This window comes from Populus euphratica, unplaced genomic scaffold, assembly GCF_000495115.2.
Source record: "Populus euphratica unplaced genomic scaffold, PopEup_1.0 scaffold198.1, whole genome shotgun sequence".
Classification (NCBI taxonomy): Eukaryota; Viridiplantae; Streptophyta; class Magnoliopsida; order Malpighiales; family Salicaceae; genus Populus; species Populus euphratica.
This window is the reverse complement of record NW_011500080.1, coordinates 166,723-180,596: the sequence shown is the minus strand read 5'-3', so window position 1 is coordinate 180,596 and position 13,874 is coordinate 166,723. Positions and strand designations below refer to the sequence as shown.

Sequence of the window (13,874 nt, the reverse complement as noted above, 5' to 3'; positions counted from 1 at the left end):
TCATTAATATTAACAAATTTTCTATTTAGTTATCAATTGATGCCTTTATTTTTTTTTTTTCATTTTTATGTCTTTGACTCTAGACTGCACAGTGTAGTCTACAGTAAAAAAGCTAATGTGTTTTTTTTTTACTTTTTAATTTTTTAAAACATTTTGGTTTGTTTATGTTAAATTTTTTTCTATTTTGTTATAAGACTTTCAAGACATGGATCTCGTGTTTAACAGGTTAGCCCAGTTAATTCAAATTTTTTTTTCATTAGTTTTTTCTCTTTATAGGTTTTTTCTTCTTTGTTTTTCCCTTTTTAACTAAATTTTTTAAATTTATTTTGTTGATATTAAAATTCTTTCTATTTAATTATCAGACTTTCATGACATAGATCTCAGGTTTGACAGGTTACCCAGTTAATTTAGATTTTTTATTTATTTTTCTTCATTAGTTTTTTTCTTTCTATAGGTTTTTTTTTCTTTTAATCCAGTTAGTTTTTTTATTTTTATTTTTTATTTTTACTTTGTTGCTTTTTTTATGTCATTGATAATCCATAATGAAAACCAATGCCTTTTGTTTTTTTGTTTTTATTTTTAATTAATTATTTTTATTTATTTTAGTTTGTTAATGTTAATTTTTTTATATATATTTAGTTATCAAACTTTTATGATACGAATCTCGGGTTTAACAGGTTAGCCAAGTTAATTTTGAGCTAACACGCTAATTTTTTTTATTTAGTTATCAAACTTTCATGACATGGATCCAATGTTTGACGGATTAACCTGATTTGAAAGGTTAAGCCAGTTAATTCAATTTTTTTTTTCTTTTTCTTCATTAGTTATTTTCTTCATGTTGATTTTTTTTTTTTATGTTTTTTTTTCCTAATCTATTTAATTATCACACTTTTATAATATGACTTTGCAACCAGACTCACATCCAAGATTATTGGGTTTGATATTACAGTCAAACTCACTTAAACTTGAATTATGCAAGTTTAATATTATTATTAATATTTTAAATATTACGTTTAGGTCAGGTGTTGTAGCTAAATTTAAGACTCTTGAATATAGTTTTATATAAAAACTTAATACTTTTAAATTTTAATTTTTTTTAATATTTTTTATATAAAAAAATTAACCCACTGTATTTCACTGTTGATCTAACTAGTGAATAATGATTCATGAGAATTCGGATGGTAACAACTTCTTCTTCTTCTTCTTTTTTTTTTTGGGTCACTGTTAATGTTAATCAATGGCTATCTGCCTTAATGCATCAATGCATCATTTACCTGGGGATCATCAGCAAGGGGCCTTAAGATGGATTGCCGAGGACGCTGTGAGTGATGCTGCCTACGAGCTAGGGTGCAGATGACATAGCTAAGAATATAATTTTCTGCACTAGTCTACTGCATAATTATTATTTTTTAAAATTATTTTTATTTAAAATTATTTTTAAAATATTTTAAAACAATAAAAATTAAAAAAAAAAAAAAAATTTAAAAATAAAACTCATATAAAATCTAAAACAAAATCTAAATAGAGAATACTTTTATGAAGTTTACAGATACTAAGAAGACATTTGGGTATTAAAGTAGTTTTATATTTTTAGTTAAGAGAAAAAATTATTCGTTTCTAGATATTAGTTTTATAAAATTTAAAATAATATTTTATTTATTTATAAAGACCTGCTTTTTATTTTATATATATAAACATATTTTTTTATAAAAAATTCATAATTAAAATTATTATTTTTTAAATTATAACCATAAAAATTATTACCATATTAAATATTAAATATTAATATATTTTACCACTTGATTATTGAGGACGTGGCAAAATAAGATTAGGGCTAATAATTTTGCTCTATTATACTCTCACACTACTGTATTATTTTCTAGATAACTTTAAGTCCTTTTGCTAAATTGAACCTTTAAGAGTAACGGGTCAAAATTTGAACGTTAGGTAAAATATTCTATACGACATAGTTTTGCAAACCCTGAACATACAGTTTTAGCTTAGTATTAAAGTTTGACCGTTAGTTTTAATAGTTCAATATCTACCGGAAGGACATGATTTGTCTAGAAAATGACGGTTTGAGAATATGATATGATGGTCCAAATAATAATAATTAAAAAAATTATATTTAAGAATATGATAGACAGTCAACTAGCACGGATGACTAGCGTGGTCACCCAAAGTTTTGGGCGACCTCATCTCGCAGGTATCCCCATCAACGACTTTACCTTGTAGTGTTTTACTTTTCTTTCTCTTTTTCTTTTTTATTTTTTTATCTCTCTCATTTTTTTTAATAAATAAAGTTACGTAACACATACCTCTGTATATTATTCTATGATAATTTTATAGCAAACCATGAAAAACCTAATATTTTCTTTGTGAGGTTTTATAACAAGTTCATCATAGCAGTCAAGTTAATAATTCAATCCTTATTTTAGCGCAACCCCAGGAATTCAAGGGTGAAATATGCCATTAAACCCAAATGGTTCTAGGCAGGATGAGCTTCTTGGACAAAACATATTATGGGTAAGTTTGTTTTACAAAAAATATTTTTATCTGTGGAAAACATTTTCCTAAAAAGTAAGTTATTTTCTTTGTTTGGATGTATTATAAAAAAATGTATTTTTTTTTATAAAAGATTATTTTTTAATTATGATTTTTTTAATAGTAGTAATAAGATTAGAGAAATTGCAATGTGAATGATAAAGTTAGTGGTGAATAGTGATATTTATGATAATAATGTTAATAATTGTAATATTTATGATACCATTAATATTGGTGGTAATGAAATAGTTATAAAATGATAGTTATTGTGATAATAATAATGATAACAGTAATAATTAAATAATGTTTGCTTTAATAGCAAGTAGTGTAGACGGCAATGATCGTTGTGTATGGTTGTAGTGGTGTAGCAAAATTATGGGAGGATAGTGATAAAATAATGATTGTATTGGTAATAAGATGGTGGTCAGTGGTGGTAGCATGGTAATTGTGATGGTGATGATAATAAGGTAACTGTGGGTAATGATAATGAAATATATGATGTGATTATAAAATGATAGTTATGGAGGTTTTGGTGGTGATTGTAGTAGTTTTGAATATCTAAGTAGATAATGCTAAGGAAAATATGTTTTTAAAGTTAAAATATTTTCTTTTAAATTAGCATCATTTAAAAATTAATTAGAAAATACTTTTTATTAATTTATTTTTTAATGTTTGTTTCATATTGAAAAAAGAAAAAAATATTTTTATAAAAAAACATTTTTATTCCATCACTAGAAAAGCTTTACCTTTTAAAGGATCATTTTGCCGGACCAAATTAATTAGAATCTAGCAAACTTCTAGATATTGAAAAACTTTAAAGTCATTAAATTCTACATTAATAGCAATTTAGTCATTTGAGAAACAATTACAAATTCACAATTAGTGCTTGGAATTTTTTCACCTTTCAATTTGATTAAAAAAATCATCTTTTATTTTATTAAAATCATTCAAGAAATTTTTTTAATAACTATTAACTCTAATTATAATATTGAAGCAACAAAAAAATTATTATTTTTTAACAGTAAAATACAAATACAAATTAAAAAATAAAGTGAAATTACCTTAATCCTAGTTTAGTTATTTTTCTTACTTATTTTTATTTTTTCAGAAATTACAGTTTACATTTAGAATCAAAATAATTTTTAAAGTTATATAGCCATTAACCCAAAAAACTCAATAAAATAATTTAAATTATTTATAAGATTATCATTATATTCTAATTAATGATTAAAAATCCTTTAAGTGTTAAAATTATCATCAATTCTCTCTTACCCCTTCCTCTCTCGCACCTAGTTGTCGCTGTTTCTCCTTTCTTTTTTTATTTGCCAACCCCATTATTATTAACAATCAACCCTTATCTCTTATAGCGGTTAATGCAACCAACAATAATGACACTTTTCATGTTATGCTAATAATCTGGGAGAGATGTGATTTTTTTGGGAAATAGTATTACATTTGTTTGAGGCTAGGATTTACACTCTCAGCATATAATTTCATTGTGCCTTGGGTTGTGCTCTCTCTTTGGTCTAACCAGAATTTAGATTTTTCATATTCCCTTTTAGTTTGCATGCAAGGCCTTTTCTTTTAGTGTTTTTATTGTTATTTTAGTGTATATGATGGATTTTCACTAGAGGGTTGTTTTTGAGTTTTTCCTTTCTATTGTTTCTTAGGTTATTAGACATTATACCAGTTATAAGTCATTTAATAAGCACCAAACAACCTGCAACAAAATTTGTACATCAGTTGCTTACTAATCAATCAGCACCAAGCAACAACCTGCGACAAGATTTGTAAATACAATATAATAAATTATTTATATTCCTTTTCCTTTATGTTTTTATTTCCCTTATTTAGCTGAAAGTGTTTCTCTTATAAAAGTATAGGGCAAAATAGTTTGTTATGGTTTTGTTATACTAAGTTGTGTATAAATATAACAGTGTTCTCTATAAATCATAAGAATAGGCTGTGAAATAACAAATAATTCACTGCATCATTTTGTTCTTCATGTAAAAATTCTTTTCCTTCATCTTTTCATATCCTCTTTAGTTTCTTTTATGGTATCAGAGCTCTAGAGAGCAATACCCATAGAAGATTCATCAAAAAATCAATCTTCACCTAATATACCAAATAACTCATCAACTCACTCAGATATTAACCCAAACACCAACCAGGCAATAATCACTCATCAGTATTTGAAACTTAACAATGTTAGCAACCCTTTTCGGTTAGACATTGAAGATAACCCAGCCATAATTTTGGTAACATACTTATTTCATGGCAACAACTACCCAACTTAGTCTCATGCAGTGTAGAGAGCTTTTTACTCCAAAAACAAGTTGGCATTTATTGCAGAAACATCAACCAACCAACTGATCAAGAAGACCCTCTTTTTATTTGTTTGATTGGTATAATAACATGGTGGTTTCATGGCTTCAAAACTCTATCGGCACCTCTATCAGATCTATCATAGCATTTGTTGATAGTTCTCAGAATATTTGACTTGATCTGCATGATTGATTTTCCCATCAAAATAACCCATACATTTACCATCTAAAAAAAAATTTAACTAATCTCTCACAAGAAAATGATATTGTAAGTGTTTGTTATAGTAAATTTTTATTTATTAGCACAACTATTTAGCTCTTATGCAGTATTGGTTCCATCACATTTTCAGTTTCTATTATTTATTTAGTACTGGTTCATAATTATAATACCATCAAACATATTTGCTTTAAAAGTCATCTAGTAAAGATATAAACCACAACATCTTCATGATAATTGCAAACTTTTTGGTTTCTCCTTTTTTAGGAATTCTATTGCACCAAAAACCATTCAAATAGGCACTTCATAGATAAATTATAACAGCAAATTAATATTACATCAAATCATCTATAATTGTTAGGTTCTGATAATCAATTTAAAACTTGTTTTGGGATTTTAAAAAATAATTAATTTAGGACTCGTAATCTAAATGAAACACATCACAAACAAAGAGAAAATAAATCCATTAAACACAAAACACTAGGTTTTGATTTTCATGAGATTTTTTTCCTTCCAAGGGAGAGAAGAAATCAATTGGAAAAAAACAATTTGTGTAAAGGGAAAATTTTGGTTATTTATGTTACATTGTATATACAAGTATGTGTTTGTCTCTTCATTCAAAATTTAAAAATATGTAAACCATAATTTTGAAAAGAGTAAAGGCAAAGTAAGAAAATAGTTAAATTTTAGGAGGGTTAAGATAATTTCACTAAAATATAATATATTTTCTTTCTACTTCGCTTAAATCTACAATCACTAAATCTAGATTTTACTTCACAATAACATAAAATAATAATAGATATTGCTACATATTTTTTTTTTAAATAAATACTGGCACACATGTACTGGTAACAACATAGAGTTACATTATTCAATATATTATCATTTCTTTAAAATCACCTTAACATATGTAACCTAACAATATATCCTTCCTCATAATAATTTGATTTATCATAGTAAAAATTATTTAATAAATAAATATTATGAGGAATGTGTTATGCTCACAACAATATTAATTAATCTATCTTATCCATTTTTATGGATAGATGAACTTCTTACATGAGTTACATGAGAAATAAAATTGAATATTACATAGTATAAAACAAACATTATTAGCTTATAAAAAATCTTCTAACAATACATATATAATCTAAAAATTAATAAATATTTTTTTAATTCATTATATTGAATTATCAAGAGATTTCAAATTATAACATTGTTTTACAAATCTTTGAAAAAAAAATGTAACAATAAATAATCTAATCATACATTATTTTTATATTAAAAATATTATATAATGACAATGATGCTACGTAAAATATTACATAGAACATAAAAAGGTAGTCTATACACTATGTTACAGATCATGTCAAAACTTCTTTGCATGTAAAATATATTAACTAAGCCACATGAAACCCTTTGGAATTGTCATTAAACTAGATCTAGTTGGTCAAGCCTAAAAACTCATGACACATGTATGTGTTTAACTCAAATTTTAAATTAAATCATTGTAAAAGTTACCTCAACATGACTTAATAGATTTGTCGGGTTCAAAGACAATTTGAATGACTAATTATAATATGATTTGACTTTAATTTTTTTTTTAAATTAACATCTTTTTAAAAAGATATTGATATGCTTGAAATATTGAATTAACTTAATCATTGCAGCTTAATTTATCAAATTCACAACCTGAGTTATGGACTCCATTACGTTTAATAATTTTTTTTCAAAATTATATGATAAAAAATAAAAACTCATAAAATTAAATACATAACAAATATCATGATATTTATTTGAAACTGCTGCATAAAGACTAATTAAAAATCAAACAAATATTAACAAATGAAAAAAAAACAATAAAAAAATCAATAAAAACACAAATTGATGAAGAAATTGGAAAATAACAATCACGGATAAAAAAATAGACAACATGAAAAAAATCATCCCAATGTCTTTGCTTCTTGTTTCTTTCAAAGAATAATTGATATGTCATCTATTTTTATTTTTATTTTTTTAAAATAATAACATTTGACACGTCATCTTTTGTTGCATAGAGCAAATTCAAGAGGTGGTTTTATTGAATTCAAAATTCATTTTCAATCAAGCTTTACCTAAAATCTTCTAACAAACATCATACAAACTACTTTAAATCACCTAACAATCTCAAAACATCCAAAATCACCTAAAAACATAAATTATATTAAGAAAACAAAACAAAACCCGATCTTTTCTTTTATATAGACAAAATTCAAAATCATCAAACTCCTCTTATAAATGAAACCCTTTGACATTAAGAGTTAGAGTCTCATAGCTAAAAAAGTGATAAAAAAAACCACTTACTCTCTTCTCACTCTCTAACTCATGAACTAATAAATAAATAAAATAAATTTTTAGATTAAAATTAAAATTGTTATGAATGTGAAGTTAGCCATATATTTTCTCTATTTTTTATATTTCATCCTTTATATTTTAATTTTTTATTTTCACCATAATTAATTTTAGGTCTAATCTCGTGTAATTAGGCTGTAAAAGGATTTAAATGAAAGAAAAAAATTCCAAAATTTTGAGGAAAAAAATCAAGTACTTCACTATTCATTTAAATAGTAAAACACCTAAGGAAAAACTATAGATCTTTTAGTATATATGTTAATAATATATTAATAGCGATGCATTTGGGGAAAAACTCCAGATCTTTTAGTGTGGGAAAACAAATTTTAATTGCACTATTCTTTATAAATTAGCTACTGATTTCTTATGATTTGTTATAGGAAAAAACAATTAAAAGATATAGGACTAATTTGTAAAAAGTGGCAAAATGTGTTGGCTAGTCTAAAATCAGCACGACAAAGCTTTTCTTATTCCCTTATATTCATTTTTCAACTACTTCATTCCTTTTGATTTTTGGGAGTTTTATTTTGATCTTAAACTTTTTTTTTCTTTTTGTTAATCCCTAGTACGAAAGAGAGGAGAGAAGTCACTAATTACAATCATAGTAAAAAAAGTTATTGATGTGATAAAAATAATCAATCTTGGTGTTAATTGATCCCTTTCACTAGCTAGAGACAGATAAAATTATACAAGGTCACACTCCAGAACACACAGCTCGCCATGTTGTTGCATCCATAAAACAAGAGAGAAGTTCGATGATGATATATTTATATACATTTTGAATTAGCTTTTTTTTTTTTAATTATTAAAAAGAGCATTGGATTCACATCGCTTTAAAGTTTTTAAAGAAAAAAAAATAAATTGGGTTTTGTCCTGATCAATTGAGCTAGTTAAGGCACATCTTAACTCAAGCTTTTCCATAACATCATTGTCATGTCAATAATTTTTTAAAATTTAAAATAACCATGTTTATAATTTATTTTAGCCAAACTTAATTTTTATTAGGTTAGCCAAATTATGATTGGACCACTAATTCAACCAAATCACATTAATTTAATTTTCACATGATTTGATGTATTGAAGTCTTAATGTCTATTTAACATTCAGTTTAATTATATTTTTGAAAAATTTTAATTTTTTTATTTTTAAATTAAATATTTTATATTTTTAATTGTTTTGATATGATAATATTAAAAAAAAATTTTAAAATAAAAATATATTATTTTAATATATTTTCAAACAAAAACTACAAACAATATTTACTTTATTCCTAAACAATTATTTATAGTGATTTTATTAAGTACGCACTTTGAATTTTAAATTTACCATCAAATTTTTTTGAGCTGCTAAAGAATAATCACCTTGACAACGGTTGCTAATTTTTTTAGCATTAAAGAAAGTATTTAAATTTTAATGCCTCATTTTTTAATGGAAAATGTTTTTTTAAAAATTATTTTTATTGTTTTTATTATTTTGAGTGGAAAACTTTTTCCAGAAATTATGAAAAATTTAGAAATATCATATTATTTGTTAATTATATCAAATTTAATCCTCAAATTTTTTATTGTTTTATATATTTTATTTTGAATATTTTTTTTCAATTTTATCCTTTAAAATTTGATTTTTATATTAACTTTAATCCGTATTTTTATAATTTTTATTTACTTTTTTCTTATTATATTTTAATTAAAAAAAAAATTTCTATCAAATTTAGTCATCATTTTTTTTTATTGTTACTTATTTTATTTAAAATAATTTATGAAATGATAATTTTTATTATTTTAACTTCTTCATCTTTTAAATTTTTTATTTGTTATATTTGATCTCTATTATTTTGATTATTATATATTTTATTTGAGATAATTTATAAAATTATATTTTTTTTCAATTTCATTTTCATTCAACTTTTTAACTTATAAAATTTATTCCTTATTATTTTAATAAATTAAAAAAATAAAATATTAATAAATTATTTTTTATTTTATTTTTTATAATATTTTCTAACTTAATTTTTATTATATTATCAAATATAATATATAATTTATTTTTATAAAATTTATTTTATAAAAAAAAATTACCTTCCAGTAAACGGTATAAATTATTTGCTTTTATCGCACGAAAAACTAAACGCTCCGTGGAAAGTGATTATGCTGTTGACGGGACTACCACCTTGTCTGTGACTCTGTTCTGCTGCGACCTCACAAGTTAGTGTCGAGAAATTAAGATGAGACCCCAGATTGTGTTATTTGGAGATTCAATAACAGAGCAATCTTTTAGATCTGGTGGTTGGGGTTCTTCACTTGCTAACACTTACTCTCGCAAGGTACAACATTATTGGGGTTTTAAAGATGCCCCTTTGCTTCAACTTTTTTTTTTTTTGTATTGATTTATAATCCTGTAATCATGGTTGATTTTGTGTTATAGGCTGATGTGTTAGTCCGTGGCTATGGTGGTTACAATACAAGATGGGCTTTGTTCTTGTTAACTCACATTTTCCCTCTTGTAAGCAAAGATATCTTCTTCTTTCTCTTTTTATGTTGTGGGAATTATTTATTTATTTGATTTATTGGTGTTTGTATTGGCAGAATTCAACAAAGCCTCCAGCTGCTACTACAATATTCTTTGGAGCTAATGATGCAGCTCTTCTGGGGAGGAACAGTGAAAGGCAGCATGTTCCTGTTGAAGAATACAAGGAGAATCTCAAAAAAATGGTTCTGCATTTGAAGGTCTTCTTTCTATCTACATTATTATTATTATTATTATTATTATTATTATTACTTTGGAATTCTTTTGTTGGTTTTATATATTGGTTGGCAATAATCAGTACTAAAATTTATCTACCTTTTATTTTACTGTATTTGAAGTCATCTATTGTTGTTTTTTTTTTTAAAAAAAATAAAAATTCTTACTGATTCAACTTTGACATTTGTATTGGGTCAATGCAAAATCAAAGATGCTCTTGAAAGTGATGAACCAGCAACGAGAATAAGTTGTAATAAGTATATACAATACAAGCAAATCCTAATGTAACCAGCTGGGGATTTGGTGAGGATTATTTATAGCAACAGATTTTATTAGTGTTTAGTGTTTACTGCTGAAAAATTATGTTGATTTCCTCATACTGAGGATTGCAGCATGGTAGCCTATTTTTTATTCCAACTAAAGATTATTGAGAACCTTTCTGAAAGACCAAATCCAGAACTTGTAATTGAGAGTCTATCTTTATCTTCATTGACTCAAACAGCATCAAGCATGAGCTCCACCCTATCTGTGAGCACTAGAGCTGCCATATCATCTTTGCCACTTCTGCCATTCTAGCAGAGCCACATAGGTATTTCTGCACTTTGTAAATACCATATTTGCAGTCTTGTACATATTCATCATTGTCTCTAACATATCAAATGACATTGGATCTGCAAGAGGACATCACCAACCCCCACTACTGCCTTTGACATTCCACCAAGGCCTTCTCGTTCATGACCTCATAATGCTCACTGTATTCACCTTCAACAACACTAATCCACCACCAGCACCTCTCTTATTGCAATCCATCCCACCATGGCCCAACCCAATGCTCATCTAGCGCTGCTCTATTCAGCACCAAGTTCACATCGTTCCCTTTCCTCTTAGCATTGAACTTCCTCCGTTACCCATATGTCAAATAATTTGCTGCTATAACATCACTAGCTCCCACTTTGTTGCTGTCTCCTGGATTGGAGCAGCTGCCAACTCCCTGTTTATCCACAGTTCTGGCTTCAGCACAATTGGAACTTCTGACAATTTCTCAGTTTGTAGTTTGTACAGTTCCCCATGCAAGGTTTGGCATATTAAAAATGAAAAAGAAAAAGAAAGAAAACTGCACTAAAAACTGTCATTTCTTCAACTCTTCAATTTTGAATCCAAGGAGCAATCCCAGGTTTTAAACAAAGTACAGGACGGGTTTTAATCCAATATATTAGAATTTAGAACCCTAGTTGTAGCGTCACAGTTTGCTCCTTCAATTACTAGAATGAAAGCTGTTGCTAAAAGTTAGTTAAATAATATCCAGTACTGACTTGGTTTCTGCTTGTTATTTTGTGATGTTTCAGTTACATCACAATTTATTGCCGTCGTTATATTGGTGAATAACTGAATATAGATAATCATGTTGCTGCTGCTTAGCAGCTTTTTCCAGGTTCCCACGCCCCAGGTCATCTATAGTAACAAACTAAAGTACACATGAGGATGACTATTTCGTTCTCTATCAGTGGGCATCAGACCTGTTTCTGATTGTGTGAGTGGAATTTTTTTGCAGGAGTGCTCTCCTGCCATGCTAGTTGTGCTTATTACACCACCACCAGTTGACGAGGAAGGGCGTAAAGAATATGCCAAGTATGATCCTTTCCTTTTCTGTTTTCTGACCTTGAGTTTTCACATGCACTCACAGGCTGCATAGAGGTGCAGATGCATGCTATTGGGGATTTTTGTGAGATGTGTCATCTTCTAAATTAGCATTATGAAATATATTGGAAGTAAACCTACAAATGTGTTTGGGCAGATCTTTATATGGTGAGAAGGCTATGCAATTTCCAGAAAGGACAAATGAAATGGCAGGAGTTTATGCAAGGCAATGTGTTGAGTTAGCCAAAGACCTAGGCATCCATGCCATTGATCTATGGTCCAAGATGCAGGGAACAGACGGTTGGCAGAAAAAATTCCTGAGGTTTGTGATAGTTAAAGCTTTGATTACCTGAAATTTATGAATATGGGAAAATGTGCTTCCTTTTTTGTTTTCCTTCACACAAGCAGCTCCTCGCATATATTTTGTTTTCACTGCAATATCATTCCAAAAAATTCATTTCTGCTTTGATGTATATTTTTCTGGATTGAAAGGAGATTCATAAGGATGATGAGCAGAGGACAAAAGAAGAACTTTTAACGAAATAGATATTATCTGGTTATGAAAAAATGGTTTAGTCATAAAAACTTGTAGGCTATTATTATCGTACTGTAATTTGTAGTTAAAATTAACCATGTAGCTGCCTGTAAGTACTAACAAGCATGCGAATTGCAGTGACGGTTTGCACCTAACCCCAGAAGGTAATGCAGTGGTCCATGAAGAAGTAGTAAGAGTGTTCAGTGAAGCATGGCTCTCTGCTGCAGATATGCCATATGATTTCCCTCACCACTCAGAAATTGATGGAAAGAACCCTGAGAAGGCTTTCCTACAGAAGTGCTTATAAAATTGCATGCTTCTTTCTTCTTTAGTTGTTTACTTCTTCCGATTGGTGTTCAATTTTACCCCTGTTTATCGGAGTCTTACTCATGAATTTCTGTATCATTCATTCACCTAATAAAGAGGTTTCATTGGTGATTTTGTCAACTAGACGAAAATTAGTAGCATTTGATTAATGTACAGCAATTATTTCCTTAAATTTTGACAAGGAAACATGCTCAATATTCTGCAAATTGTAAATAACAAAGTATGCAGGTACTGGTTCATATTTTGAATCCGTTCCTTCGTGATGGCTACCAGCATCAACCTTTTTTTTTTTTTTTTTTCGGGATAAATACTTCAACAGTGATCTCTACACCCTTGTTTTTATTCCTGGAACTCCATGGAAATATCACATATTGGGTCCATTTATGTTGGCAGCTTCGCCTCTAATTCGAACTATTTTCCTTTTTTTCCCTAAATTCGAAATAAGACTATCGTATTCACGACCAAGCACTAGACAAGGAAAACGAGAAATTGTATTGTAAGAAAAAATAGATTAAAAAATAAAAATGAGACAGGTTTCATTTTTCAAAACTTTTTCATAGGCTTCCCTCTCTGAAACCTAGAAGAATATTGTGCTACTCTGTCACGCAATTCTGTATGCATTGTTCAGGCTTTTGGTTTTTCTTTTTAATTGATTCCATTTTATTGCACAGGAAAACATGTTTGGGATTTGTGGATTGTGTTTTGTGATTATGCAAATGATTGTTAACTGTAATTTTTAAACATGGTCATGCTTGAGGTTAAATCCAAGACCTGATTGCTGGCCGATGCTCTAGGTTAGGCTTAAAAAAATTAATTTAAAGTTGATTTAATTTGATTTGGTATTTAATTTTTTTTAAAAAAAATTGAAAATAACATTTTTTTAACTTTATTATTTTTTTAAAATGAAAATATTTTCCTTTTAATCTATTTAAATTAACCTGTGTTTATACAATTAGGTTTAATAACTTTGATAAAGACATAAGAAATCTGAATCCAAAACCTATTTTATAAAAAAAAAAAAAAAAACAAGATGGAAGTCTAATCGGGAATTTGGAATAACTTTTGATCCCCATTACTTGCTAAGAGTTTATGTTTGGTGTGTATTGTAATGAAAGCTCTTTTTAAAAATATTTTATACTTGAAAATATATTTAAAT

At 27.2% G+C, this 13,874-nt stretch overlaps 1 protein-coding gene across 1 annotated transcript; it reads left to right on the top strand.

The window, feature by feature from the left end:
- The first annotated feature begins 9,581 nt into the window (after positions 1–9,581).
- LOC105108774 (SGNH hydrolase-type esterase superfamily protein) lies at positions 9,582–12,849 on the top strand. The gene is made up of 6 exons (XM_011003222.1): positions 9,582–9,799; positions 9,901–9,978; positions 10,062–10,202; positions 11,771–11,847; positions 12,014–12,178; positions 12,530–12,849. The coding sequence occupies exons 1-6, from the start codon at positions 9,701–9,703 to the stop codon at positions 12,696–12,698; spliced, it is 729 nt and encodes a 242-aa protein (XP_011001524.1). The 5' UTR covers positions 9,582–9,700; the 3' UTR covers positions 12,699–12,849.
- The last annotated feature ends 1,025 nt before the right edge of the window (positions 12,850–13,874 follow it).

Bases quoted from the DNA above. Each gene is read 5' to 3' on its own strand.
- LOC105108774 (XM_011003222.1), top strand. From the start codon at position 9,701: ATGAGACCCCAGATTGTGTTATTTGGAGATTCAATAACAGAGCAATCT. The intron at 9,800-9,900 runs GTACAACATTAT...TTTGTGTTATAG, and splicing joins CTAACACTTACTCTCGCAAG to GCTGATGTGTTAGTCCGTGG. The intron at 9,979-10,061 runs GTAAGCAAAGAT...TTGTATTGGCAG, and splicing joins TAACTCACATTTTCCCTCTT to AATTCAACAAAGCCTCCAGC.